At 55.8% G+C, this 24,762-nt stretch overlaps 1 protein-coding gene across 2 annotated transcripts; it reads left to right on the forward strand.

The window, feature by feature from the left end:
- The first annotated feature begins 65 nt into the window (after nt 1-65).
- ZMAT5 (zinc finger matrin-type 5) lies at nt 66-24,633 on the forward strand. 2 transcript variants are annotated; one of them, XM_057745845.1, is made up of 7 exons: nt 109-146; nt 1,515-1,630; nt 11,254-11,408; nt 15,750-15,812; nt 17,516-17,596; nt 18,861-18,972; nt 24,224-24,633. In XM_057745845.1, the coding sequence occupies exons 3-7, from the start codon at nt 11,282-11,284 to the stop codon at nt 24,351-24,353; spliced, it is 513 nt and encodes a 170-aa protein (XP_057601828.1). In that variant the 5' UTR covers nt 109-146; nt 1,515-1,630; nt 11,254-11,281; the 3' UTR covers nt 24,354-24,633. The 2 variants fall into 2 exon arrangements, with proteins under 2 accessions (XP_057601829.1, XP_057601828.1); XM_057745846.1 differs by lacking the exon at nt 1,515-1,630 and having other exon boundaries at nt 66-146.
- The last annotated feature ends 129 nt before the right edge of the window (nt 24,634-24,762 follow it).

Below are 24,762 nucleotides of genomic sequence, written 5' to 3' on the forward strand. Positions count from 1 at the left end.
CGCGCTGTCTCAGCCTTAATTCGCAAAGGCTTCCGGGAAGGGCGGACGGATTGATACTCAAGGAAGGACTACGAATCCCAGCAAGCAGTTCGCGGCGTGAGGGCGCAGGAGGAGGAGCTCAGAGCTGTCGGGCCCCGCGGATTCAGGTACCTTCTTTGGCGGGACGTCGTCGAGGGCGAGTCTCTTTACCCCCGCGGGAGGACTTGGGCTCTTCCATCTGAGTTCGCGAGCCATGCGGCGGGCCACACTATTTAACGGAATGGGGAGTGGAGAGAGGGGCGCGGCCTGGGTGTCGGGTCCCAGGCTTGTCCCCCCTCCTGTCTCCTCTCTGAGCCCCAAGTCCCCGTCTAGAGTTGGAGTCTGTGGCAAAAGTCGAGTCCTGGGAGCTGAATCCCTCTGCCTATCCTCAGGAGAAGTAGCGATTCGGCCCACGCTTCCTGTTCCCCTTATCCCAGGATTTCGCAGCTGACAACCCTGGCTTGGAAGGCAGGAGACCTAGGTCCACTCATTCCTTCTTGGGAATAGAACTAGCAAGGATTTTGGAGGAATAGGACCGTCCAGCACATGTTTTCTAAGTGCCTCTGGGCCTTGGCGCTGAGGATCCAGCGATGAATTAAGTCCTTGGCTTCATGGAGCTCCCATTCTGCTGTGTATGGGCAGATGGGGAGGTGCAGTAATGACAAGTAATGCTTTGAAGAGCAGAAGAAAGGTTGATGGGGGGAGGGGTGACGGTGGTAATATTTTACCCAGGGTGGACCCCAGGGCGACACTTAACCCTAGACCTGAGTGAATAGTAGCTGTTCAAAGAGGAAAACATTGGTGCAAAGGCTCTGAGGCTGCTCTGTCCTGGGGTGTTTAAGGGGAAAAAAGTAGAGTGGACTATGAAGTAGGCTCAGGTCAGCTCATATCTGGCTTTATAACCCGTGGTAAATAGTCTTATTTTTTTCTAATTGCACTAGGAAGCCACTGAAGGGTTTTAAGCTGGGGTGTGACATGATCTAATTTACATTTTAACGTCATCATTTCTGGCTGCTCTCTGGAGAACAGACTGAAGAGGGGAAGTTGCTGTGGTGGGTCCGTTGAGGCAGGATGGTAATTTAGGGTGTAGATTAGAGTAGTGATCAGATTTGGGATGTATTTTGGGAGGTGGGACAAACAGAACAAGCTGACAGGTGCATGTAGGGTGTACAGAAATGAGGAACCGAGGATGACATCAAAGTTTTGACCTCAGCAGCTTAAAATCTTAAGTTCTGTTTGGCCACGTTAAGTTTAAGCTGCCCCTTAGATGTCAAATGGAGCTATCCAGAGGCTAGTGGGGATTTGGATCTGGAGTTCAGAGGAGAGGCCTGAGCCAGAGATAAAAGTTGTTGGCATAGGTGTGCCATTGAAAACCAGAGACCCGGATCTGCCTCCGACTTGTAAAAGCAATGGTAATGCCTCGTTTGGGGACTGGGAGGAAAAATGTGAAGTGTGCTATATACACGATACAGTTGTTTTATTTTCTATTTGCAAAGCATCCTGGTAGTCCATTGGGGCCGGAAGTTGTGACGCTTCTGGGAAAGAATACTTATATCTTGTTGACAACCAGTCTGGCTGATGGGAAGTTCAGAGGAGGGAGGAATTATTTTAGGTAAGTAGGTAGGGAAGACCACAGGGAGTTAAGGTGTGCTTGTTTTTTTTGTTTTTTGTTGTTGTTGTTTGTTTGTCTTTTTCCTTTTTAGTTAATTCTTATTTTGGAGCAACAATTTTTTTAAAATCTAATTTTCTTTAAGCCATTGATTTCAACTTAGAAATTATTATTCTCTACATAAATCTAGCGAAATAAGAAGAATGACCTTAACTTTCCTTTCGATTAACGTTTGAACTCAACTTAAACAAACTAAATTCCTTTAAATACTCAGCCCTATCTTCAGCTCAATTACATTCCCTTACACATTTAATTCCACTTATACATTTAATATATTTGATTTTCTTTTTAAGTACTTCAGATATATAACCTAACAAGCATAATTTCCTCAGAATACTTAGTTACTAGAAAATCTAATAAATTAAATTTATAAATGAAATACATTTTAATACGTTTAACAAACTTAGTCATATTCTGTTACGTCACTTGTTCTCACTCTGGGGATTCAAAAAATACAGGCTCCATCTCTGACAAGAAATTAGGATATGGGGTGCACCCTTAGTAGCTTTTATAGCACCTCAGGTGATTTAAATATGCAGCCAGTGTTTCCAACCATTGCTAACCCCTCAACTTAAAATCACGTCTCATATCAATTACTGAAAGATATTTTATCAATTACCTATCTATTTTAACTTTTGTACTTTAAGTTGGAATCACAGTGCTTTTCTGTTATATACTCAACATATCAAATTCTTTTCAATATGATAGTTTTAAGTATCAAGTGTACACTGACTATTAATAAACTTAGGACAGGAACATTAATACAATAGTTGATTAACTCTATTACCTCTGTTTTCAATTTTAAGCTTTCCTGGAGTGTGACAGGACACCTAACCAATATGAAAGCAGTTTTATCCACTCTAACAATTTGTGCTTAGCATTCTGATCAAGTCGGGATTACCATTTCAGCACATTGAGGTTGTTCATAGTCTGACCGATTTCTGACTGGGACACAAATTTGGGGACTGTGTCTGCCCAGAGTGACTGCCTTCAGCAGAAGCTGCCTTTGGGATGCAAGGGATGAAGAGGTCAATGAGCAGTGGAAGCTCAATTCTCCAGGCTTTTATTTCTTGGGGGTACCTACTAGGGGGTGCTAGACTCACTGGTTAGAATGCAAATTTCTGGGCCCCTCTCCAGATCTACTGAGTCAGAATTCCTGAGGATCTGATTCAGGAGACTTCATTTTTAATAAGCTCCTCTCCAAGAGCAATGGAAAATTTTGAGGAGTTGTTTTAACAGGGTTATCTGATGCTGCACAGGGTGGGCTGAACTAAGGAGGCTGGTCCAGATGGAAGGCTTGAGTGAGACCTGACTCGGGCACTGGTGACAGAGACTCAGGTGGTATTTGGAGCCCAGACTTGGGGGATGGAGGCAGGGGGAGAAGGGAAAGGCAGAGAGGTGTTTCTGAGTCAGGGTATGTGGTTCAGGAGCCTCCTTCAGACTATTTTTACGTTTCCTATTTGGAAACACTGGCCTCTTGGGACCTCTGACTATCTGGTGAGGTAGTCTCCTTCCTGAAGCTCCTGGAGCCCAGATTTGGGTTCAGCTGACCTTCACTGGGCCAGGTCCGCTTGGGATCAGGGCTCGTCCTATCAGCCTTCAGCCTGGACTGAGGGAAATGTTTACACTGGATCCCTTTCAACACCACCCCGGCTGGTTCCCCCGGGTGAACCAGGTCACCGGAACCATCCATGGCAGCCTCCTAAGGCAGAAGGAAGAGGGTTTATCCCTGCCTGACAAACTTCCCACTTTTTTGCAGGAAATTTTTTGGGAAATTTTTAAGACTATACACACCAAACACAAAATGAAAAGAAAATCCCGCACATCGTAATTTTATTCTCCAGATATAACCACAGTAAATATTTTGTCTGCTCTAGTTGTTGTATGTGTGTCTGTGTGTCTGTGTGTGTGTTGGGACGGGAGGTTCTTTCTCCTTAAAAATGTGGTATGTTGTACATATTGTTGTTATAATGAGCCATTTTTCATTTATGAGATAAACATTTTATCCTTGTAGGGAATTGTTCCCTTTGAGTGATTTTTTTTTAATTGAAGTGTAGTTGATGTATTACTTTGACTTGATTTTTAATGGCTGTGCAGTACTCCATTGTATAGATTGGCTCACACCCTACTCTTGCTCCTTGCCAGTTGTGGGCTCCCTCTACCCAAAGCTATTTTGAGGGTAAGATGAGGATGATAGGCTTTGTGCATCATTGTTGAACCCCTTCCCCCACTCTACACAGGACCCTGAGCAGCCTGCCTGGCATGTGGTGAGCAGTGGATAACTGTCAGCTCTTTTTACTGTTGGACACTTAGAGTTCGGTTTCAGGACAAGCCACATTGCAGTGATTACCTTGGTACCTAGATATTTGAGATGATCTCTGATCATTTCCTTGGAGGAAGTCCCTTTTGGATGCAGGCACCCCTCCTTGGGACCCCCGGCACAGAGCTTGTTACCTGTGACTGTTACTGGGGGTGCATCTGTTGGCCACCCACCCCCAGCACATACTCAACACACATTCTCATGTGAGCAGGGACTCTGTGTCATGAGGTGTGAACCCCAGTCTGGCAAAGAAGAAGTGTGTTCAGCTGGTGAATGAATGACTGAAAAGGGAACTGTGGAACTTTAGGATTGTGTGTGTGCGAGTGGCGGGGGGGCTCCTTTGACTTGGCTCAGGAGAGTTTTGGGTTATGGGGCACTTTGTACCTGTGGCCATCACAGGTTGTAAAGTGATTTAGTTTCTCCATTCATTTATTTCACTGTATTTGTTAGCTGTTGCTGCATAACAAATTTTCCTAAAACTCAGTGACTTACCACAGCAAACATTATGTGATATGGTTTCCTCGGGTCAGGAATTTGGGAGTGGCATAGCTGGGTGGTTCTGGCTGAGTCTCCCACAAGGTTGCAGTCAAGGTGTTGCAACTTGGGGCTGCCCTTCTCTGAAGGCTTGACTGGGGCTGGAGGGTCTGCTTCCAAGCTCACTTACATGGCTGTCAGCAGGAGGTCTCAGTTCCTTGCCACGGGCTGCTCACAGTATGGTAGCCGGCTTCCCCCAGAATAAGTGATCAGAGAAAGGGAGACACCAGGGTGGAAGCCACGTTGTCCTGTAAGCTGATCTTGGGAGTAACATACCATCCCCTCTGCTCTCTTCTCTTAGTCACACAGACTGACCCTGATACAGTTTGGGAAGGGACAGCACACAGTGCAGACAGCAGGAGGTGGGGTCGTTGGGCGCCACAGAGGCTGGCTGCCACGTCCGCAGGTGTGCATTGAGCAGCACTGGCTCGCCACACACTCTGCTAAGCACCCAGCAGGCATGACTCAGTCCTCACAGTACTCGCGTGAAATGGTATTATTGCCCCCGACTTCCAGATGAGGCTCAGGGGTAGGTAGTTTGCTGAGAGTATCACAGCCCGAAAGGGGCAGGGATGGGATTCAGACCCGGGTTGAGTGGCCAGAGTAAGGATTGGTGTGTGGTCTGTGTGACTTTGGGCAAATTCTCTCGTCTGTTCCTCAGTTCATCATCTGCTGTCTTCGACCAGCATCTCTCTAAGTGTGGTCTGTGGACTCTGCAGGGCCTCCTTAGATCCCAGCCCTGTCCCACACCCGCTGAGTTAGAAATCGCTGCGGGTGCAGCCCCCGCTGCCTTATGTTGCTGGGAGTGGATGATACACTTTACTCTAAGACGGGAACATGTGAAGGAGGTCAGGATGAGAAAGCTGTGTGGTTGCCGCAACACCCCGTGGGATCTGAGGGAGACCCTCCTATCAGGGGAGGCACCTGGATCTTCTTGGCACTTCTGTTGGAGCTGGGTCCTGAGCACACAGTCTGCAAGCCACCCGCATGGGGCGGGTCTGATGCCATCGACTCCAGACGGCAGGCATATGTGGTGCTGGGATGTTGCCGTGCTCCTGGTGGGCGTGCAATAATGCCGTCCACTGGCTGGGGTTTGCTGTTTACCTGGGGTCTGGTAGTGCCATAATTAGAAGAAATGACAGGTGAGCTCGAGGGCAGCATGTGGTGAGCACAAGTCCTGGGTAATTACAGTGTGCATCCTAGGCCCTGGCCACGGCCAAGCTGTTGGCTTATTTTAGCCTTGTGCCAAAGCCAGCTCTGTACCTGAGACGCACGCAATGAAAGGAACCGAGAATATCAATGAGGCACAGATGTCTGTCTAGCTAGCCTCCCGGTGGAGCGGTGGGATGGGGAGAGAATGGGTCCCGGGTCAGCCAGGCCCCAGTGTGAATGCTGGCTCTGCTGGACCTTGGCACGTGTGGTGAGGGCTCCACAGGAGGTGCACGGGGTTCCTCAGCACCGCTGGCCCACCCGCAGCACTCAGATTGATGAGAAGTTCTCCTCGTCAGTGTCTCTCCCAGTTGTAGCTTTGAGCAAATTGGAAGTGAGTATTTATTTTTTTTCTTTTTTTTAAAATAAATTTATTTATTTATTTATCATTTATTTTTTTATTGGCTGTGTTGGGTCTTCCTTGCTGCATACGGGCTTTCTGTAGTTGTGGAGGGTGGGGGCTAGTCTTCATTGCGGTGCATGGGCCGCTCACTGTGGTGGCCTCTCTTGTTGCAGAGCACGGGCTCCAGGCGTGTGGGCCTCAGTAGTTGTGGCACATGGGCTCAATAGTTGTGGCACATGGGCTTAGCTGCTCTGCAGTATGTGGTATCTTCCTGGGGCAGGGATCGAACCTGTGTCCTCTGCATTGGCAGGCAGATTCCCAAGCACTGCGCCACCTAGGACATCCAGAGTGAGTATTTCTGAACCTGTTTTCTCATCTGCAAAATGGACACCTTGATATCTACTCAGAGGGTCTGTGAGGATTAAATAAGAGAATGCCTAGCATGTGGGAATCAAATCTGATTCTCTTTTCTTCCCTCTTCCACCCCACAGCCGGGAGACTGCAGTCAGGTGCTGCGGGCTTGCCAGGTATGGTCTAGGTCAGTAGAGGGGGCTCTGCTGGAGACAGAAGCCCTGCAGGGAGCGTGGGGTGGCAGAGACCTGCCATTGGGGGACTTATGTGTCTCTCTTCTCATCCTCATCCTCTTTCCCAGATTCAAGCTTGCGTAGAAGTGGGTCAGTGAGCAGAGGGCAGGAGGCCTCGGGCTCGGCAGGCAGCTCCCTCACTCATTCCACCAGCAGCTTTGCGTTTGAGCGTCTGTCCTGGGTGCCGCAGTTGGACAGACAGACAGAACTCTCTGCCCTCGTGGAGCCTGTATTCTAGGGGGGAGGCAGCTCATGTGACAGTAAATCAGTGTGTGAGACGAGCTGTGGAAAACAGAGCAGGTGGTGAGGGGGGCAGACGTGTCTGCCGCTGCGACTTTGGCTGCAGTTTTAAATCGGGCGGTCAGGATGTGCTGGGGGGTGGGGAGTGAGCCCCCCGGGGATGATGGCAACAGCAGTAACAGCCTCCATTCTCTGCGGTGGTAAATTCCCAGCAGCGGCGGGGTCCCTGTTTTATACCTAAGGACAGACTCCGGGAGATGAAGTAACTTTCCAGAGGTCACTCAGCTGATAAATGGCAGAGCTAGAATTCGAACCCAGGCCTGTGTGACCTCAGAGGGTGGTCCCACTAGCCTTGCCCTCCGCCCCTTGGCCATGAGGAGCTACCCCATCACCTGGCGAAGCTCCAGGGAGCCAGCAGATGCCGTTGCCGCCGTGGACCTAGTCTCTGGGAGTGGGTGGGTGGCACCGCCTGTGTTCCCGGCGAGGGAGCGGGGCCGGATGGTTCTGTGTTCCCGGACAGGGCCTCGCTCACACACTGCTGCGGAGCGCGCCAGCCTCAGAGGATGGGGATGAATCACGGCAGAGAGGGCCGGCTTAGTCAGCACCCCATGCTTGTGTCTGGGCGCCGTGGAGACATCCGGCTGTCCCCACCCCGCTTCCCTGACCTCCCACTCAGGGCTGCCAAGTGCGGTGGTGCAGGTTGTGCCTTGTGCAAGGACGTCTGGCTGCGAGGTGAGGCAGAGTGAAGTACACTCTGCTTGCCAAGTTGGGTGTCTGGCCTGGCGCTGTGTCTGTCCAGAGGATTCTGCAACTGCACCTTTGCTAATGTGCACCAGGGCACTGGAGCAGGAGGGAGTTGGGTCAGGAGCCCTAGAACGTCACACCTGGGAGATGCCTGGGTGAGGTCACCTTGCTGGAGGCCAGCTTCTGCCCAGGGACAGAGCCTCTGCCTCCATGGGGTTAGGCCTGTGAAGAAGGCAGGAAGTCCTGGCCCCTCTAAAGCCTCGCTGTTCCCCTGACACTGTTCCCGGGCAGTGGGGGCTCTGCAGAGCTGCTGTGTGGGCAGGGTCTTCGCCTGCCAGAGGGGCTGAGGTTCAGTCCCACCTCTGCCTTATGCTCTGTCCTTTGGACAACTTACATCCCCTCTCCTGGCCTCACTTTTCTCATCTGTAATATGGAGCAGCTGACCACAAAGGTCACTTGGGCATTGATATCCCGTTCCTTGTTCTGAGTCTCAGTTTTCTGAAATACAGGCTTTTTGGAGGACAGTAATAACGATGGTGATGACGGCCAGTGTTTCTTGAGGGCCTCCTCTGGGCCAGGCTCTGTGCTGAGTGCCGTGTGGATGCGTGCGCGCGCCCTTAGAGATCACCTGGTCTAGCTGCCTGCCTCCCGCTTCACATGTGGGGAAACTGAGGCCTAGAGAGGGCAAGTGACGGAGCCACAGCCTCACTTGGCAAAGCTGGGACTAGACGCAAGGTCCATTGACCAGCCGTGGACGGCTGAGCACTTCCCCTGTGCCAGATGAGGGGTAGCCAAGGTGGGCAGAGTGAGGCCTGGGTGAGTGGCGCTGCTGCCATGGCCCTCAGCTGAGGCTGGTGTGCCCCCAGGGTTTGTGCATGTGAGAGAGGGAGGAAAACACGAACACACACAGGCACACAGACACACACAGCCCCGCCCCAAGGGGCTCATTGTTTGAATCAGTGTTGCTGGCAGGTTGGGGGAGGGGCATGTGAGCTTCATTTCCTGGCGGTTTGGTGGGTGGTTTCCCAGAAGACCTGAGCCCCAGGCATGAAGAGACCTGGTGTGCCCTTCCTGGATGTGTGATCTGGGGCATCGCACAGCATGTCTCTGAGCCTCAGTTTCCTTAATCCTAAATGAGGTTGTAATGCATACCTGTTGTTGAAGGGGCCACTTGGTCCTGGGGGTGTAGTGAGTAAAGGAAGGCTGTCATCAGTGTGATTTGTTGGGAGGAGACTCTCATAAGTGATTAGGAGTGTGGGCTCTAGAGCCATCCTGCCTGGGTTCTAAGCCCAGCTCAGCTGCTTTCTAGCAGCATGATCTTGGCTAAGTCACTTCACTTCTTGGAGCCTCAGTGCCCTGATCTGAAACCTCACAGTTTGTCCTGAGGATTAAGTGAGATGATGCATGATAAAGCTTTTAGCCCAGTGCCGGCACATAGCAGGTGCTCAGTGCATCAAACACTACATAGCATTTATTGTGCACTTGCTCAGTGCCAGACATTATTAGTGTCGTTTGTATTGCTGTTCCTCTTTTATTAATAATTCGTTTGGATTAGCAGACATCTGTGTGCAAACCCTAAGCAATCAGCCAACCAGTTGGACCCACTGCCCCATTTTCCTGCAGTGAAAGTAGAGGCCTGGAGAGGTCCAAGGTCACACAGCTGGCTTCCCAGTGCCTTGTGTGGTTTTGCCCAGCTAAGTCTGCCGCAGAGCCACTGCTCCATCTCAGCCTGTGGGAGGGACGCCCCTCCCGCTGCCCCTCCCTCCCCTTTACTCTCCAGAGCCAGCAGCTCCCCCGAGCTTCAGGCTTCGTGGATGGCTTAGTTAAGCACTCAGCCGTTAAACGTTCATCTCTTACAATTTCAATCCAATTCCTATAAGTTTATTGGCAAGACGGGGTGTATTAGAGCTGCCAAATTTAATATATCAAGTCCGTGTGTCTGGGATGCGGTTTCTCAGCAGTAATGGGAGAAGAGAGGTTTTATACGTTTTCATTTTGAATGACTGTGTGTTCCCGATCCCATTACAGCCCTTGACTTAATGGCTGCTGCCTCTGCCGCAGGAGCAGCTCTCTCCATCGCTCGCCGGCTGCCTGGACTGTCTGGGGGCTTGTTTGTCTCTGAGTCTCTCCCCATTCTCTTCTTCCTGACATGCATTCCCCCATCTCTCTGCCCTGTGGGTCAGGTCTCAGCTTTAACTTTATTTGCCAGATCCTGGGAGTCTGGGGCTTTTGCTGCTGGCCTGAGCTGCTACCTCCTGACCTTGGGGAAGTCACTTATCTTCCTCCTCTGGGCCTCAGGAACCTGCTCTGGGAAATGAGTGGTCAGACTAGAGGACCTGAAAGGTGAGAGGCTGTTCTGGGCTCAGCCTTTGCAGATCCCACTTGGTGGCCCCGCGTGGACCCATTTGTCCTCCGGTCTCGTGACACCCAACAGGGGGACCCAAGGGCTGGCCATGAGTCACAGAACTGCCACCTGCCTATGGCTGCAGACCTCCTGGGTCAGGAGTGGCTGCTGTGGTCACCAGAGCTGAGGGGTCTTAAGGTCTGAAGACCCTGAAATGTTCTCATTTCCCTCTGTGATTTCCACCTGAGTGTGTAGCTGACCTCCTTGGGAAGCTGCGTGCATTTCTGTCTGAGCCCTCTGGCTTCTCTAAGCTTTGAGCTGGCTGTGGAAGAGAGGACACCAGCAGGATTTTAGGGCACCAGGGTTTACCTTCTGCTTACCAGCTGTTTGACCTTGGGCAAATCACTTCCTGTCTCTGAATCTCAGTTGTCCCATAAGGAAAATGGGAATTGATTCATTTATTCAACAAATATTTGGTTGCCTACTCTGTACCATGCACCAATTTAGGTGCTGGGGCTTCAGCAGTAAACAAAACAAAAATACCCCAACCCAATGGATGTATATTCCTGTTGAAGGAAAAATGTAATAAATAAAACAAGTAATTTATTACTTCAAAGGTGATAAAAATGAAGCAAGGAATGGGAAAAGCTAAGTGGAGGGTTCTGCAATTTTAAATGAAGTGGTCACGGGAGATTACTGAGAAGGTAGTATTTGAGCAAAGATTGAAGGGGTCAAGTGAGCAAGTGTGGCAGGTATGGGGGAGGGGGGCGCATCCTCCCTGAGGGAACAGCAGATGCAAACGCCGGGCGGTGGGCGTGTGCCTGGCATGTGCCTGGCGTGTGCGAGGAGCAGAGAGGAGGCCTGTGTGGCCAGCGTGGAGAGAACAGGAGAGGGGAGATCAGAGGTGTGGTGAGGGCGGGGGGTCTCCAGATGGGGTGAGGTGGCGGTTCTCCAGCCTGGGGAGCATTACAACATGCTGATGCCCAGGCCTCACCCACTGTGGTTCTGCGTTAACTGGCCTGGGGGAGAAGCTAGGCATCAAAATTGTTAAAAGACGCCTCTGGAATGAGGCCTCCCAGGCCGTGCGTATCTGCCCAGGTAGCTCCTCATGGGCTGTCGCGGGGCTCATACGAGGTGGTGTGAGTAAGTAGATCCTTCCTCACGTGGCGCAGGCCTGGCCCCCAGGAGCGCTCAGTCGGGGTAGCGGCGTTTCCTCAGAGCTCTGACCCAGCCTGTGTGACCTCCCAGGCGGCAGCAGCACCTGGTGCGGGCGACCATGGGGAAGCGTTACTTCTGCGACTACTGCGACCGCTCCTTCCAGGACAACCTCCACAACCGCAAGAAGCACCTGAACGGGCTGCAGCACCTCAAGGCCAAGAAGCTCTGGTACGACATGTTCCGAGGTGGGTGCTGCTGGCCTGGTGGCCGGGCCGGTCTGGGCTCTTCGAGGAGCAAAGGAGAGGAGGCCTGGGCCACTGGCCTCTGGGGCGGATGGGCGCTCAGGGCAGCTGGAAGGCGAGCTCCTTCCCCTGCAGTCCTGCCGAGGGCTCCATTCTCAGATGCCTTGCCAGGCCCTGGGGACACTGTGGCCAGGAAGGAGGCCTCTCTACGGAGCTGATGTCTGGGCCCACGGCTGAAAGGTGGGGAAAAGCCAGTGCTCCATCCTGGGCAGAGGGCAAAGCACCAGCTGCTCTCAGAGCCAAAGAGAGAGGGTGAGAAGGAGGATGGTAGGGGCCGAAGCTGGCCACAGGGCCGGGGCCATGTCGTGCAGGCCTGCGGAGGCCACAGTAAGGGAGATGGGCAGAGGGCAGCCTTTGAAGGGCCGTAGACTGCAGCCACCATGACCAGAGCTACATTTGACACCGATGGCCGACTGCTGCCTGAGCAGGGGGCACAGTAAATGGCTGTCGAGTCACTGAGCTGCCTCTGGGAAAGGCTTCTGGGGCAAAGGAGCCAAGGCCAGAAGCGCCTGGCACAGGGCCTGGTACCCAGGAGCAGTCACTGCGGGGGGAGCTGCTGCTGCTCTGCTGTCATTAGACACACGCTGAGCAGTAGCAAGCGAGGCGCCAGGAGCTGGACAAATGGAGGGGCTGTGGGGGTGGGGCGGGGTGAGCAGGAGCTCCTGGAAGGAGCGAGGGCAGGGCCGGTGCCCCATGAGTTGGGGAGCAGGATCCCAGGACAGGGCCCAGAGGCTGGAAGGAAGGAGCTGAGTCCCAGCAGCTCAGAAGGGGAGACAGAGTTCCCTGGTCTGTGACTCAGATTCACAAGACGGGAGTGAACATTTATTGAGTGCCTGCTGTATTCCGGGTGCCTTCCATGGTTTGTCATTTGCTTTTCTCAGTAACTCTGTAAGGCAGCAGATCTCAACCCTTTGAGTTAGGATCACCTAGAGACCTTGAAATAAAAAACGCCGATCAGAGGCAGGTTTGGGCTGGGGTCTGGTCTTGGGTGAGGGCGGGTGGCCAAGCCGCTCAGCAGACCAGGTATAGCTGTGGTTGCAAGGGGCTGGGAGTGGGGGCAGAGGGGGATTCAGTGGCGGAAGGGTCTTCTCCCAGGTGCCTGGGAGGCCTCTGACCCTAGTGTCAGGCAGAAGCTCCCTGTCCCCCAAATCCATTAGAGGCTGTGATCTGACATGGAGCTTGGCCTCAAGGTTACCGTGGTGTTTGTTTCCAGTCCCACACACTCAGGCAAGAACAGCTGGGCCCGTGGGTACAGGGTTGATTGGAAGAGGGTTATGGAAAAGATGAAACAGTGAGTGCCGTAAGCCCCTTCTCGGGGTTCCCAGCGTCTGCTCACATCCCCAACCACATTCAGTCCTTAAAATAGCTGTTTGAGGGGGGCTGGGCAGGCCAGGGAGCCCCACTTAGAGGTGGTGACTGTGAAATCCGGAAATCCAAGGCAGTGGATCCACCTCACCCTTGTTCCCAAGCTGGCGTGTGAGCTCTTTCCCCTTCCTGGAGAGGCTTCCCCAGGGCTCCAGCTCACCTGATCAGCCTCACAGCACAGACTGCAGGGGCACAGGGTACCCTGCCAGGCCTGCGGCTTGATACCCGCTCTGCTCCCGGCTTCATGGCCTCGGACACGTCTCTTAACCCTCAGAGGGATGATGATTGGTCTGCCTTGGTCAGGACAAGCACAGGCGCTGGAGCCAGGCTGCCTGGGATGCCAACCCCAAAGTGTCACTCACTGACACTGGAGCCCTAATTTTGCCATGTGTAAAACAGCTATAACAGCAGTACCCCCCTCCCAGGGATGTGACAGGGGCTCAGGAATCTCAGGATAACCCTATGGCATGTAAGGATTTACTAAGTAGAAATGATGCTTGTGGGTCCACAAAAGGATTGGCCCTTTATCTCATGGGCTCGTTCATTCAGCCAACACTTGGTCAGCACTTAGCATGTCTGTGGCTCCCGGAGAGGCTCTGAAGGTGAATAAAACAGGGCCCCGCTCCTACCTGACCTCACAGCCTGTTACAACAGTGCTTTCCGGGTGGAACCCCTGTCCTGCCCAGGCCTCCATGCCCTGCTGACCTTTCCCTCCAAGTTCCAGCCACACTGGCCACTGCAAGTACTGTCCCCTCTGAGGCCATGCCTTTCCTGCTGTCCTCCCCACCCCAAAGAGTCCTCTGGACGCCCTCTCTGACCCCTGGGCCGGGTCAGGTCGCTTGGCTGCGTGCTGGCTGTTTACCCCATTTATATCCGCGTGGATTAGTGCGACTGTCCGAGTGGAAGGAAGGACCGGACCTGACTTGTTCTCTACTAAATCCTCATCCTGGCACGGCGCCTGGCACACAGGACGTGCTCAGTAAATGTTTGTTAGATGAATGTCTCAATGAACAAGCAAACAAACCTAGGGCAGCAGGGCAGCTGCTAATTTGGAGAGCTGAAGCGAGAAGGACCAGTGGGTTCAGACCACAAGGAGCCTTGAATGCCACGTGGAGGAGCAGGGCCTGGGCTGGGGGTTCTCAACCCTGGGTGCACTTCAGAATCACTGAGGAGCTTTTAACAATTCTCATGCCCTCTCCTCAAGTGAATTAAAACAGGACCTGAGAAAGATGAGCTCGGGCTGTGTATACTTTAAAAGCTTCCTGGTGATTCTGCCACACAGCTGGAGTTGAGAGCGACTAGCCAGATGCTGGGTAGCCTGGTACTCTTCTCCAACACTGAGCCACCCTGCCAGGTCCCCTTGTCCACGATTCAAACTCAGCCCCACTTCCAGTTTATCTGTCCTACCCCAGGGCGCCCTCCGCCAGCCCTCCTCCCCAGGGAGAGCCTCTGGCACCAGTTGGGTTGGCTGAGTGCTGAGCCCCTCCCCACGCTGCTGGTCCCACCCACACTCCTGCAGGCCGCTCCAGGAGTGAGTCCTCTGATAAAACTAATGACCGGCCCCAGCAGCCAAGCCCCACCTCTGGCCATCAGCTGCCCCACCCTGAGGAGGTGAGAGGCCCTCATCAGAGTCGGCTACTCACCAGCCACCAGGAAATCAGCAACCACACAGGAAAGGGCGGGGGCTTGAGACCCGCAGTCTAGGGTTCAAACCTTGCACTGCCACTTCCTGACTGTATGCCCCTTTTCCCTGTGTGAACCTCCGTTTTCCCATCTGCAAAATGGGAATGTCCGTGTATCTGGTGGGTTTCTGAGGAGGAAATGGAGTAAGAACTACTCCCACTTGTTGAGCATCCACTTTGGAGGCTCTCAGCCCTGGCTGCACGTTCGCGTCACCTGGGGACCACGGTGCTGAGGCTGCTCCCAGCCCCTCTTTCCTGCAGTTCTGACGTGGGGCCTCCTCTGCTGAGTGCTCTCTCCATCATCTTATTAAATGTGCACAGCAGCCCTACCAGGTGAGAATTTCCCTCCCATTTTACATATGGGGACACTGAGACTTGGAGAGATTAAGCAGCTTGCCCTGGGGTCCTGTGTACCAGGACTCAGAAGCCCGTGGTCTTTCCTTTACTCCAGTGGCCTCTAGAGAAGGCGATGGGCAGACGGGGAAAGTGTGCAGCCCAGGCCTGGCCGCTCCCTCCTCCAGGGTGACGTGAGGCCTCCATCGTGATGCCTTCCTCACGTCTCACTCACGTACAGGTTTTGACTGAGTCCTTGCCCACCAAGGAGCATACGAGATTTAACTGTACATATATGATGAAAATAAAAGTAGGAAAAATCAGAGAAAACCAGGGTTAAGGTTCATATCCAGAAAGATTTCCGGAAAGTCCTGTCAAGGCTGGTGGCTGGTGTGGGGGTGGGCAGTGGATTATAGGCTTGGCTGTGGAGTGATGCCTGGGCCTTGGGGTTTACTGGTGGGCTTTTTAGCTTTTTATTTTGAAATAATTAGAGAGTCTTAGGAGATTGCAAAGGCAGTACAGAGACATCTTCTTCTGGTACCAGGACTTTCCAAAAAAAACTCCCCGGTGGGACTTCCCTGATGGTCCAGTGGTTAAAACTCCAAGCTTCCATTGCAGGGGGCGTGGGTTCAATCCCTGGTCAGGGAACTAAGATCCCAGGTGATCCAGTGGGTAAAGTTGAAAGTCTCTGGCCTCAAACCTGGTCCTTGCCTTTGGCTGGGTCTGGTTAGGGTGGGTGGGGCTGGGGTCACCTGAAGCTCGTATCCCTCTGCCCAGCATCCCTACCTGTGGTTGTCCCCCTTACACTCCCCTGTGGATGAGAGGCTCTTTCCTTCCCCGATCTTGGTGGTAGGAAGTGCCTGTGCGCAGCTAAAGGCTGAACCTGGCTCCTCTCTCCTCGCAGATGCAGCTGCCATCTTGCTGGATGAGCAGAACAAGCGGCCCTGCAGGAAGTTTCTACTGACAGGTAAAGCGTTCTACTCAGTTCAGGTCCCCCCAGGGATCAGCATGCCCCGTCTGGTTGGCTTGGACCTCTGCACAGCCTCTGCCACCCCCATCCCCACCCGCAGCTGCCACCCTGAGCCCGCTTTGTGGCCTTGGCGCGTTGCTGACTTGACACAGTCAACAGGGGCCTTCCCAGGGGTTGTGCCTGCAACAGCCAGGGCTTGGTCCTCAGCTCTTCAGACCTAGAGTGCGATTTTATCAGCTCACCCAGAACAAGCAAGCGATGGGAGATTGCAAGTAAATCCAGGAGACACTGATGGGTGTAATAGACTGGCTGATTAAATTAGCCTGGGAGCCCGACCTCCACCGCTCCCTCGCTCCCAGCGGGCAGGGCTGGGGACAGTAACAGGTCTGACAATGCCCAGAAGCTTCGGAGTTAGAACAAAGGATGCTGGGTGTTGACTTCACTGCTCACTACCCCGCTAATAAAGATGCATATGGTTCACAGTGACAAAAACCCCAGGAAGTGAAGGAACCAAAGCCAGGTGAAAATAAGGGTGGGAAAAGTAAGACAAGGCCAGGAGAGTGATTAGTCTCCTCCACGCTTGCCTTGAGGTCCTGTGTACTCTCTAAGGGTTTGGCCCTGAGTTTCCTAGCAGCCAAGGCAAAGAGGAAAACCATGATGATTAACATGGTGTAAAGGGAGCTTAGGGACTTCCCTGGTGGTGCAGTGGTTGGGAGTCCACCTGCCATTGCAGGGGACACAAGTTCGATCCCTGGTCCGGGAGGGTCCCAGACGCCGCGGAGCAACTAGGCCTGAGCGCCATGGCTGCTGGGCCTGTGCTCTAGAGCCCGCATGTCACAACTGCTGAGCCCATGCGCCTAGAGCCCATGCTCTGCAGTAGGAGAGGCCGCTGCAATGAGAAGCCCGCAAACTGCAGTGAGGAGTGGCCCCTGGTCGCTGCAACTGGAGAGGGCCCGTGCGCAGCAATGAAGACCCAATGCAGCCTAATAAATAAATAAATAAATAAATAAATAATAAATAAATCTTAAAAAAAAAAAGAAAGGAGCTTAGCACCAGGGAAAGGTACTGTTGTTGGCCTAGGAAGCGGGGTGAATGGCCATGCTCCCCTCAGGAGACGGTGCTGCCCCTGGAGGGCACCAGGCCTGCGGATCAAGGACTGCTATTCCCCGTGGGCTGCACCTTGTTGTGAACGTGCTGCTGGGAGGTGAGGCTGTCTGCGAACACCTCTAGTCTCCTGTTACTTTGAGCCACATTTTGGTCTCCCCAGTTGAGATTTGGAAAGCCACCCTGGCCTTTGGAACCTCCTTGAAAAAGCTGCCATTAAAGCCTTTCTGGGGAGCAGTCCAGATGCTCCCCAGAAAGCAGGACCCTCTCAGGGACCCACCCATAGTTGGTTGGGGCTGGGGTCGGGGGAGGTGACAGGAGACAAGCCTGCAGAGGCTTATGGAACCCAATCAGGAAAGGCTTCAGTGGACTTTGCTCCCTGGCCAGGGACAGGTTGTGAGCAGGGCCTGCTGGACCAGATAGGCCACTCTGGCCGCTCTTGTGGCCCGAGAGAGTCCAGCTTCTTCTTCAGGGCTGGAGTTCCTTAGTCCTTAACACGCTGCCCCTAAAAGTCTGGCAGCCCCTCAGCAGGCTGCCCCTAAGCCCATGGTGGGAGTCCATCCCGGGCAGTGAGTAACTCTGTCCTCCTGTTGCAGGCCAGTGTGACTTTGGCTCCAACTGCAGATTTTCCCACATGTCAGAGCGAGACCTGCAGGAGCTGAGTATCCAGGTGGAAGGTGCGTTTCAGTGGGACCCTGGGTTGGGCAGGGGTGGGTGCTGGGGGATGCTGCCCTATGTCTCCCCCCACCCCCTCTCTTGTGGCCGCACGTGGGGTGGGCTGAGGGCCGCCCAGGGCATCAGGAACTGCCTTCAGACGACCGCAGGCATGCGTGTGGAAGGAGCCGGGGGCCCATCCGTGTCCCCAGCTGTGTGTAAAGGGACACGCGTGGCTTCCTGCCCAGGAGTCCTGAGGGTGTGCCTCAGCCCCACCCAGGCCCTGCTAGTCTGCTGTTCTTGCACGTGTGCCGCCCCCCCTCCTCCCCCCACCGCCCTTCCTCAGTCAGCAGCGTGTTTGGAGTCCCTGCTCAGCCCCTGGCAGATTCCCGACTGTGCTCTGGGGACAAGGGGATGAAGAGAGCACCTTTCCTGGCCTCAGGATGCTCAGGCCTGGGGACTCCAGGGGGGGGCAAAGTTCAGCTTCCCTTGGAAACTGGCATGTCTGCCTTTGGGAAACTCACTTCTGACTGCTCCAATTAGAGAAAAGGAAATTCCCACTTAGATGGCCTTTATCAAGGTTATGCAGCCCCTCGTTGAACGGATGGAGACACTGAGCCTCACAGGACCCCCCTGGCCAGTGCGGCTCCTGTGTCCATGTGGCCTCGGGCAGCCGGCGAGTGTCTGGGGCAGCCTGGCCCTCACCCTCATTCACCAATGCGCCTTGCTCCCCTTTGACCAGTCAGACCCTGTGGGCAGTGCCCTGCCCTGGGGAGCTGATGGCAGTGTCGGCACCACCCTGGCACAAGCATGGGTTTCTAGGAGCTTTTCCAGGGTGGAAGCGAGGCCTTGTGGGCCAGAGCAGCGCGTCCTGGGGCAGCCGTTCTCGCCAGGTCTTCAGCAGCCGCGGCCTCTCAGAGCTGCTGGCCTTGACCCGGGGGTGAGAGTTCAGGCTGTGCCCTGTTGTGCAGCCCACGCTGCCTCCTTGACCCCAGGTTTGGACCCGTCCTGAGGACCAGGCTCTCAACACGCATTATCCCGTGTCCAACTCCACAAAGCTTCGGAGGCAGCCAGGCGTTCGTCCCCGCTTGGTTGGGAGGCAGCATGAGGCCCAGAGGGGCTGCCTGGGGAGGGAGCTGCAGGGTGGTGACAGGCCACAGGCCCTGCTCCTGGCCTCCCAGCCTGTGCCCGCCCCCCGCCTCGGGAGGTTCCAGCTGTTTTGTGAGAGCGTGCGGTTCAGATGGGGGTGAGTATGTCCCTCACTTGCCTGTCTCCCTGTCCCCACAGAGGAGAGGCGGGCCAGGGAGTGGCCACCAGACGTCGCCGAGCTCCCTGAGGTCCGCGTGGAGGACTGGCTGGAGAAGAGGGCCCAGCGGCTGAGCTCAGCCCCGAGCAGCAGGTACAAGCCCCGTGGTCCCCCCTCCCGTGCCCTTGAGGAGCAAGACCCCCACCAGCTGCCCTTGTCTCCAGCAACTGTCCAGGGACCAGACACGGCTGCCCCCACAGGACTCCCCAAGTGGGGGCCACATCGGGGGCTCTCAGGTCCCCAGGCCCTGGCCAGAGGCTGAGGGGCACTCACCTGAAGGTTCCTGCGCCCAGGCCTCATCCCCCTGCCTTACTGGAGGCTGCAGTAGCTGACATGGGGGCAGGTGGCCAAACCAGCTGGACTCCCCATCACCAAGTCCATTGCCAGAGGGGGGGCCCTGACTGTGGTTACTGAGGCCCCAGTACACCAGTCACCACACGGTGCCCTCTAGGCCCTGCCAGATAGGCATGGTTGCCCCGACCCTGCAGAAGGGGAAGTGAGGCTCACAGGTTGGTGTGACTTGTCCAGGGCACACAGCTCAGAGCAGGCAGCGCTGGGATTGCACGGGAGTTGTGACAGGCTCCTTGTCATTGTCCCACTGCCACCTTGAGGAGGGGGTTGGGGTGGGGCTGGCCCAGCTGCTGCCTGGGCCCAGCACTCAGGATGCGTGGAAGTAGATGGGGTGCCCTTCACCCCTTGTATGGGAAGCGTCCTGGGTCAGGGGCCTGCAGGTGTGTGCTGCGCGCCATCCCAAGTTCTCCTCTTCAAGGTCACAGCCAAGACCAAAGCCAGCGCTCCTGGGGTCTTCCACCAGGTATTGAGAAAGAGAGAAGGGAGGAAAAGGGCTAAAGGATGTGCTCGTGAGCTGCCTGACTTGGTAAAGTCACCCCGCGCCGGGCTGCCTCTTTTCCCGCCCTGCACTGGGGCTTCGGACCCGGTGATCTCTGTGGTGTGGCCTCGTGGGACAGCGGCCTGGCTGGGACAGTCTGTGGGGTGAGGCCGTCCCTTGAGGCTCCACCGGGGGTGAGGGCCAAGCTTCTTGCCTTCTCCATGCCTCAGTGAGGAGACATTGTTAAGCTATTTTAAAATTAACTTTGTTTATAAACCTGTGTCCAGTTTGTCCCCGACCCTGAAAATATATAGCACAGTCGTGACTCCTGTGTTGGAGTGTGGCATCCCTTCCTTCTGGTCCTGGCTGAAGCAGTTGTGGTCTTGGTGGTGTGGGCGCCCCTCCTCGGGACTGGTCCAGGGACCTGTGTGCTGCACCCCAGGCTTGGAGCTGAGGCCGCTCAGAGAGCTCTGGGGGCTCCCCCGCTCGCCCCGCTCTCTGGACCCAGCCACATCCCTGCTCTGGCTTGGCGGTTCCTCTGCGGGGAGGGAGCCCCAGAGGTCTGGGCCCCCGGGGCTTGTGCTGAGGGCCAAGGCTGGAGTACGCATGTGGCTGGGTGGAGCCGGGTGCCCCACAGTCCCTCCCTAGGGGCAGGTGTGTGCCCGCACTCTCCAGGGCAGCATGCCTGTGGCCATGAGCCTCAGAGCACTAGGGGACAAGAGGGGGAAACGGAGGCGGAGCGACGGGTCCAGAGTCGCAGGAGGAGCGGGGCGCACACGACAGTCAGGTGTGCTGGTGCCGCGGTGTGCCTGGCACTCAGCCCCGGCCTGGCGCCCCCAGTTTGTAGCCGAGGAATCTCAACCCCTCCAGGAGGTTGTGACCGCCTTGGTCACACACCTGCTACCCTTAGCAGCACTCAGCTGTCACTTGAGAGAGATCTTAGGCCCCTGCCCTGGCTCTGGACCCTGGGCCACCTATGTTACCATGTCGAGGGCTGGCTGAAGGCCCCGTCCAGCTGGAAGTCTGCGGCGGTAGCGGCAGTAGCCGGCTGTGGGCGTGCAGCGACCGTTTCTGGATTAGGGCCTGCCACTGGGGACCACCTTAGGCTCTAGGGAGTCTGAACCCTGTCCCCGGGCTCCTTTCCCTCTGGCCACCCAACCTGGCCCTTTCCAGGGGACCTGCTTTTCCACTTGTTCTCTGTGCCTTGGCACCTGTCTGCCTGCCTCCTGAGGGCTTGGAGCCAAAATGAATTACTCTCTGGGCAGAGCAGGCCAGTCCAGCCTTGAGAAAAGGAGGTTGTTGAGAGGGAGGTGACCATTTATCATTGCTTTTACCACCACAGCCTCAGTCTCCCTCAGTCCTCTCCCCTCAGGTTGGTCTCATGAACGATGATACCCACACCCTGCGGCCCACAGGCTTTGGGCTCTGTCCCTGCATCCCTGGCCCCCACATGTCAGGGAGGTGGATTCCAGCCAGCAGGCTGCCTCTCTCTGTTCCCCGAGTCTCCTGCCATCAAGGCAGCCCTGCAGAAACAGTGCCCTCTCTGCCCTTCGTCCACCCTGGCTCTCCTAGACGTTACGGCAGCCCCTCCTGGTCTCCTGCTCACCTCTGCTCCTCCAGTCCGTCCTCCACACAACAGCCCCAACCAGCTTCTAGAACACTCCCTGGCCCCAGCCCCTGCTGAAATCCTCCTGGGCTTCCTCCCCCTCAGGGTAGCCTGGACTCCACACCCAGCTCGCAGGGCCTGGGGGAACTTGCCTGCTGCCTCCATGGCCCTTGGGGGTCATCTTCTCACCTCTTGCATCTGGCCTCTGTGTCCATCCTGCCGGACACTTGGTGGCTTCTTAGATGTGGTGGGCATTTCTGATTTGGGGGCACCTTGTGCGCACTATCTCCTCTGCCTGGAACTGCCCTCCCCGCCACGTCTGCCTGGCAAAGTCAGACTCATCCTTCAAGCTTTCGCTGAGACATCTCCCCTTCCACCCCCGGCCTCCCGCTCACGGCCCTGAGCTCACACTGTCATCGGCCTGGCACGGACTCAGGACGCGTTGGCTGCACGAGAGAGCGTTTGGAGGAGCAGGGTCCCAGCCTGGAGGACGATTCCTGAGTGTTCGTGCCGTGGGGGCCTCGTGGGGACGGGTCTGTGGCCCCTCTTCCTCTCTGGGTGTCTGCTTCCTCCCCCTCCCCACCCCGGGACGCAGGGCACAGATGGCTGCCTGGCCCACCCAGACCCAAGGGCTCAATTACAGGCTGAACGGAGCCCCCCTCAAGGTGAGCCAGGCCAACCGTCCTTGTAAAGGGGAGGTGGAGGCGCGATGGGGCCCCAGCCTGGTGCATCGTGCGCTCCCGCCCCCGCAGCAGACTGACCCTGAGGCACCTGCCGGCAGCGGATGGTGGCGGGAGGGAGGGGCTGGCCTCCGACAAGCGGACGAATCCCTGTAGGCCGGCACGCGTCCCTGCTTGCCACTGTTGGCTCTTCAGATGGCGACTTTATCCATCTGAATCTCCCCCTTTGCACCCTCTCAGAGCCCGTGCTACTGTTCTGGCCCAGGCGCCTCCCTAAGACTCTGTCCTTCTAATTAGGACCATGGCTGGGGATACGTGAAAGAGAGCTGTCCCTGTCCCTGTGACGGGGCAGACAGGCCACGAGAGAAACCAGGAGCAGAGTCCTGTGCATCTATGTCTCCATCTGCTCTGTGCGGGCTGGAGGGGCGCGCTCTGAGGGCTGGGGGCGTGCATGTCAGAGGTCCGGGGGACGTGCCCGTCTCCTGGCAGGAGGCCCGGCTGCCTGGAGTCTGTCCTGTGACCTAGAGGAAGGGCCTGAGGCTCCCGTAAGGGCTCTCGGACGGATCACACCCTCTGTGGAGAACTGCGGTCACCCCGGCCCCATGGGGAGCCGGGGCTTGGCTGGCAGCCGGGGCCTCCCCCACGCCCACCCTCCTCTGTGGCTGGTGGAGATTATGAAATCTCCCCGGTGCCATAAATCATGCTTGGAGCCGCTTTCCAGCGGGCAGCGGGCAGCCGAGCAGGGATTCCCCTGTCCTCGCGCCACGGGAGGCCCCAGAGGCTGCACCGGGGTTGCCCGAAGCCCTCGCTCTGGGTCCAGCAGTGCGTCAGGCCTGAGAGGAGTGGCCGGCTGAGCCTCCAAACCTCTCTGAGGGCCTGGGACACTCCCTTCCTGCAGAGGCCTGGCCACCGGGCCCCTGAGCCTTCCCGGAGCTGCCGGGGCCTCACCTTCACTGAAAGCAGGGCCTGGGGGTGGGCTGGGCTGGGCTGGGGGCTGAAGCAGGACGGGCCAACACCTGGGACCACGTACAGGTGGCGTTCCAGCCCCTCACCCCCCAGCCCAGACTGTGTCACTTGGGCCCATGACTGACTCCATGCACCTCCGTTGCCTCATCTATAAAATGGGGTTCACGTGAGGATTCTTGGGGTTCCTCTGGCCCAGAGTAGTGTCCAGGCGGTAAGAGCACTCCGTGTGGCTGTCTGTCATCAACAAACACTCACTGGGTGGCGCCCTGCACCAGGCCCGGCTCTGGGCACTCCGGGAGCAGATGGACGCCACGCCATCCCCCGGTCTCTCCCCTTGGAGAGCTCCAGTCCTACAGGGGCGACGTGCGCTCCCAAGTGCGCTCTCAAAGTAGCCTGAGGGGCAGTGCAGCCCTGGAGCGGCAGCCTGAGTGGGGTCCAGTCCAGAAGGGTTGGAATGTGGAGCCGCTGTGGGGAGGCTGCCTCTGTGCCTCAGGCCGTTCCCTTGGGACGGGGCTGCCCCGGGCTGGGCGCACAGGGTGGGTGCTTCAAACAGGCCCCGGGTCCCAGGAGGTAGCTCTGGGGGCGGTGGACCTTCAGGGGAAGGAGAGTGAGTAGCATGAGAAATGAGGCTTTTAAAAAAATTTTAGACAATATTTTTTTCTGATTTCAAAGGCTTTGCGTGCTTGTAAAACTTTTCTTGAAAAGTATAAAGAAATTAAAAAATCACCCATAATTGCACCACGCAGATAGAACCACTGTTAACATTTTGCTGTGTCTTCCAGGTTTTTTTTATGCATTTATATGTTATATATCTTTAAACAAAAATAGTATCATGCTATATACATTATTTTATAAGCTGCTTTTTCTCCCTATTCACACAGTATGTCATGACAGCTTTCCTCGTCAGTGCATATAAGTGCCTTAATTCTCACGCAGGCTGCATAGCATTCTCTGCTGTGGACGTGCATAGATATTTAATCAGTCCCCCACAGGTGGACCCTTAGGTTATTTCCATGTCTTAGAGCTCATTCTCTGCCCACAACCCCACTGTTTCCTTGGGCTCATTCCTAGAGGTGAGGTGGCTGGCTCAGAGGGTCTGCATGTTTCTGAGGCTCTGCCTTCCAGAAAGGTGATACAGGCAGCTGCCCCACCCCACAGCTGGGGTGGCAGGGAGGGTGAGCTTGGGGGTGGGGGGTGCCTCGGCCTGGGCCTGGGCCTGGGCTGTGCCCCACTCTAATTCTCTGTCCTTCTCTCTCTCTCTAGGGCTGAACCCATCAGAGCCACCATCTTCCAGTACCCCGTGGGCTGGCCACCAGTCCAGGAGCTGCCTCCATCCCTGCGGGCACCCCCGCCCAGGGGGTGGCCCCTGCAGCCCAGCGTCCAGTGGGGCTGAGTCCCTCACCGCTGCCTAGTTAGCCCTCAAGTCAGCCACAATCAAGATAAGGGCTTATACGGTGGACACCCAGGCCCCCTCCTGCTGTGCCCCATGGAGCATCTGAAACTAAAGACTGGGCCTGGCCTGGCCTTTCGGAGGCCTAAGCGTCCCCCCCAGCCAGGTGCAGGCCTGGTCCCGGCTCTGCGCCAGGCAGCTCCACCTGCCCACCCCCCACCCCCCACAGGATATCTTGAGAAGACTTCCTTCCGGATGTTTATAAAGAAAGTCTGTCACCACAGTGGTGCGGCTGCTCTTGCCTCTCTCCGGGCGCCCTCCGCTCCATGCTCTGGCCTGGGGTCAGCTGATGGGCAGTGCTGGGGCGAGGTGAGGTCCTCCCCAGGGCGGCTGGTGCTTGGCGCCTTTCTCC

Source organism: Hippopotamus amphibius, chromosome 8, assembly GCF_030028045.1.
Source record: "Hippopotamus amphibius kiboko isolate mHipAmp2 chromosome 8, mHipAmp2.hap2, whole genome shotgun sequence".
NCBI classification, from domain to species: domain Eukaryota; kingdom Metazoa; phylum Chordata; class Mammalia; order Artiodactyla; family Hippopotamidae; genus Hippopotamus; species Hippopotamus amphibius.

Excerpts from the sequence above, each read along its gene's own strand:
- ZMAT5 (XM_057745846.1), top strand. The coding sequence starts at position 11,282 with ATGGGGAAGCGTTACTTCTGCGACTACTGCGACCGCTCCTTCCAGGAC. Across the intron at positions 11,409-15,749 it reads CTGGTACGACATGTTCCGAG|ATGCAGCTGCCATCTTGCTG; the intron begins GTGGGTGCTGCT and ends CTCTCCTCGCAG. Across the intron at positions 15,813-17,515 it reads CAGGAAGTTTCTACTGACAG|GCCAGTGTGACTTTGGCTCC; the intron begins GTAAAGCGTTCT and ends CTCCTGTTGCAG.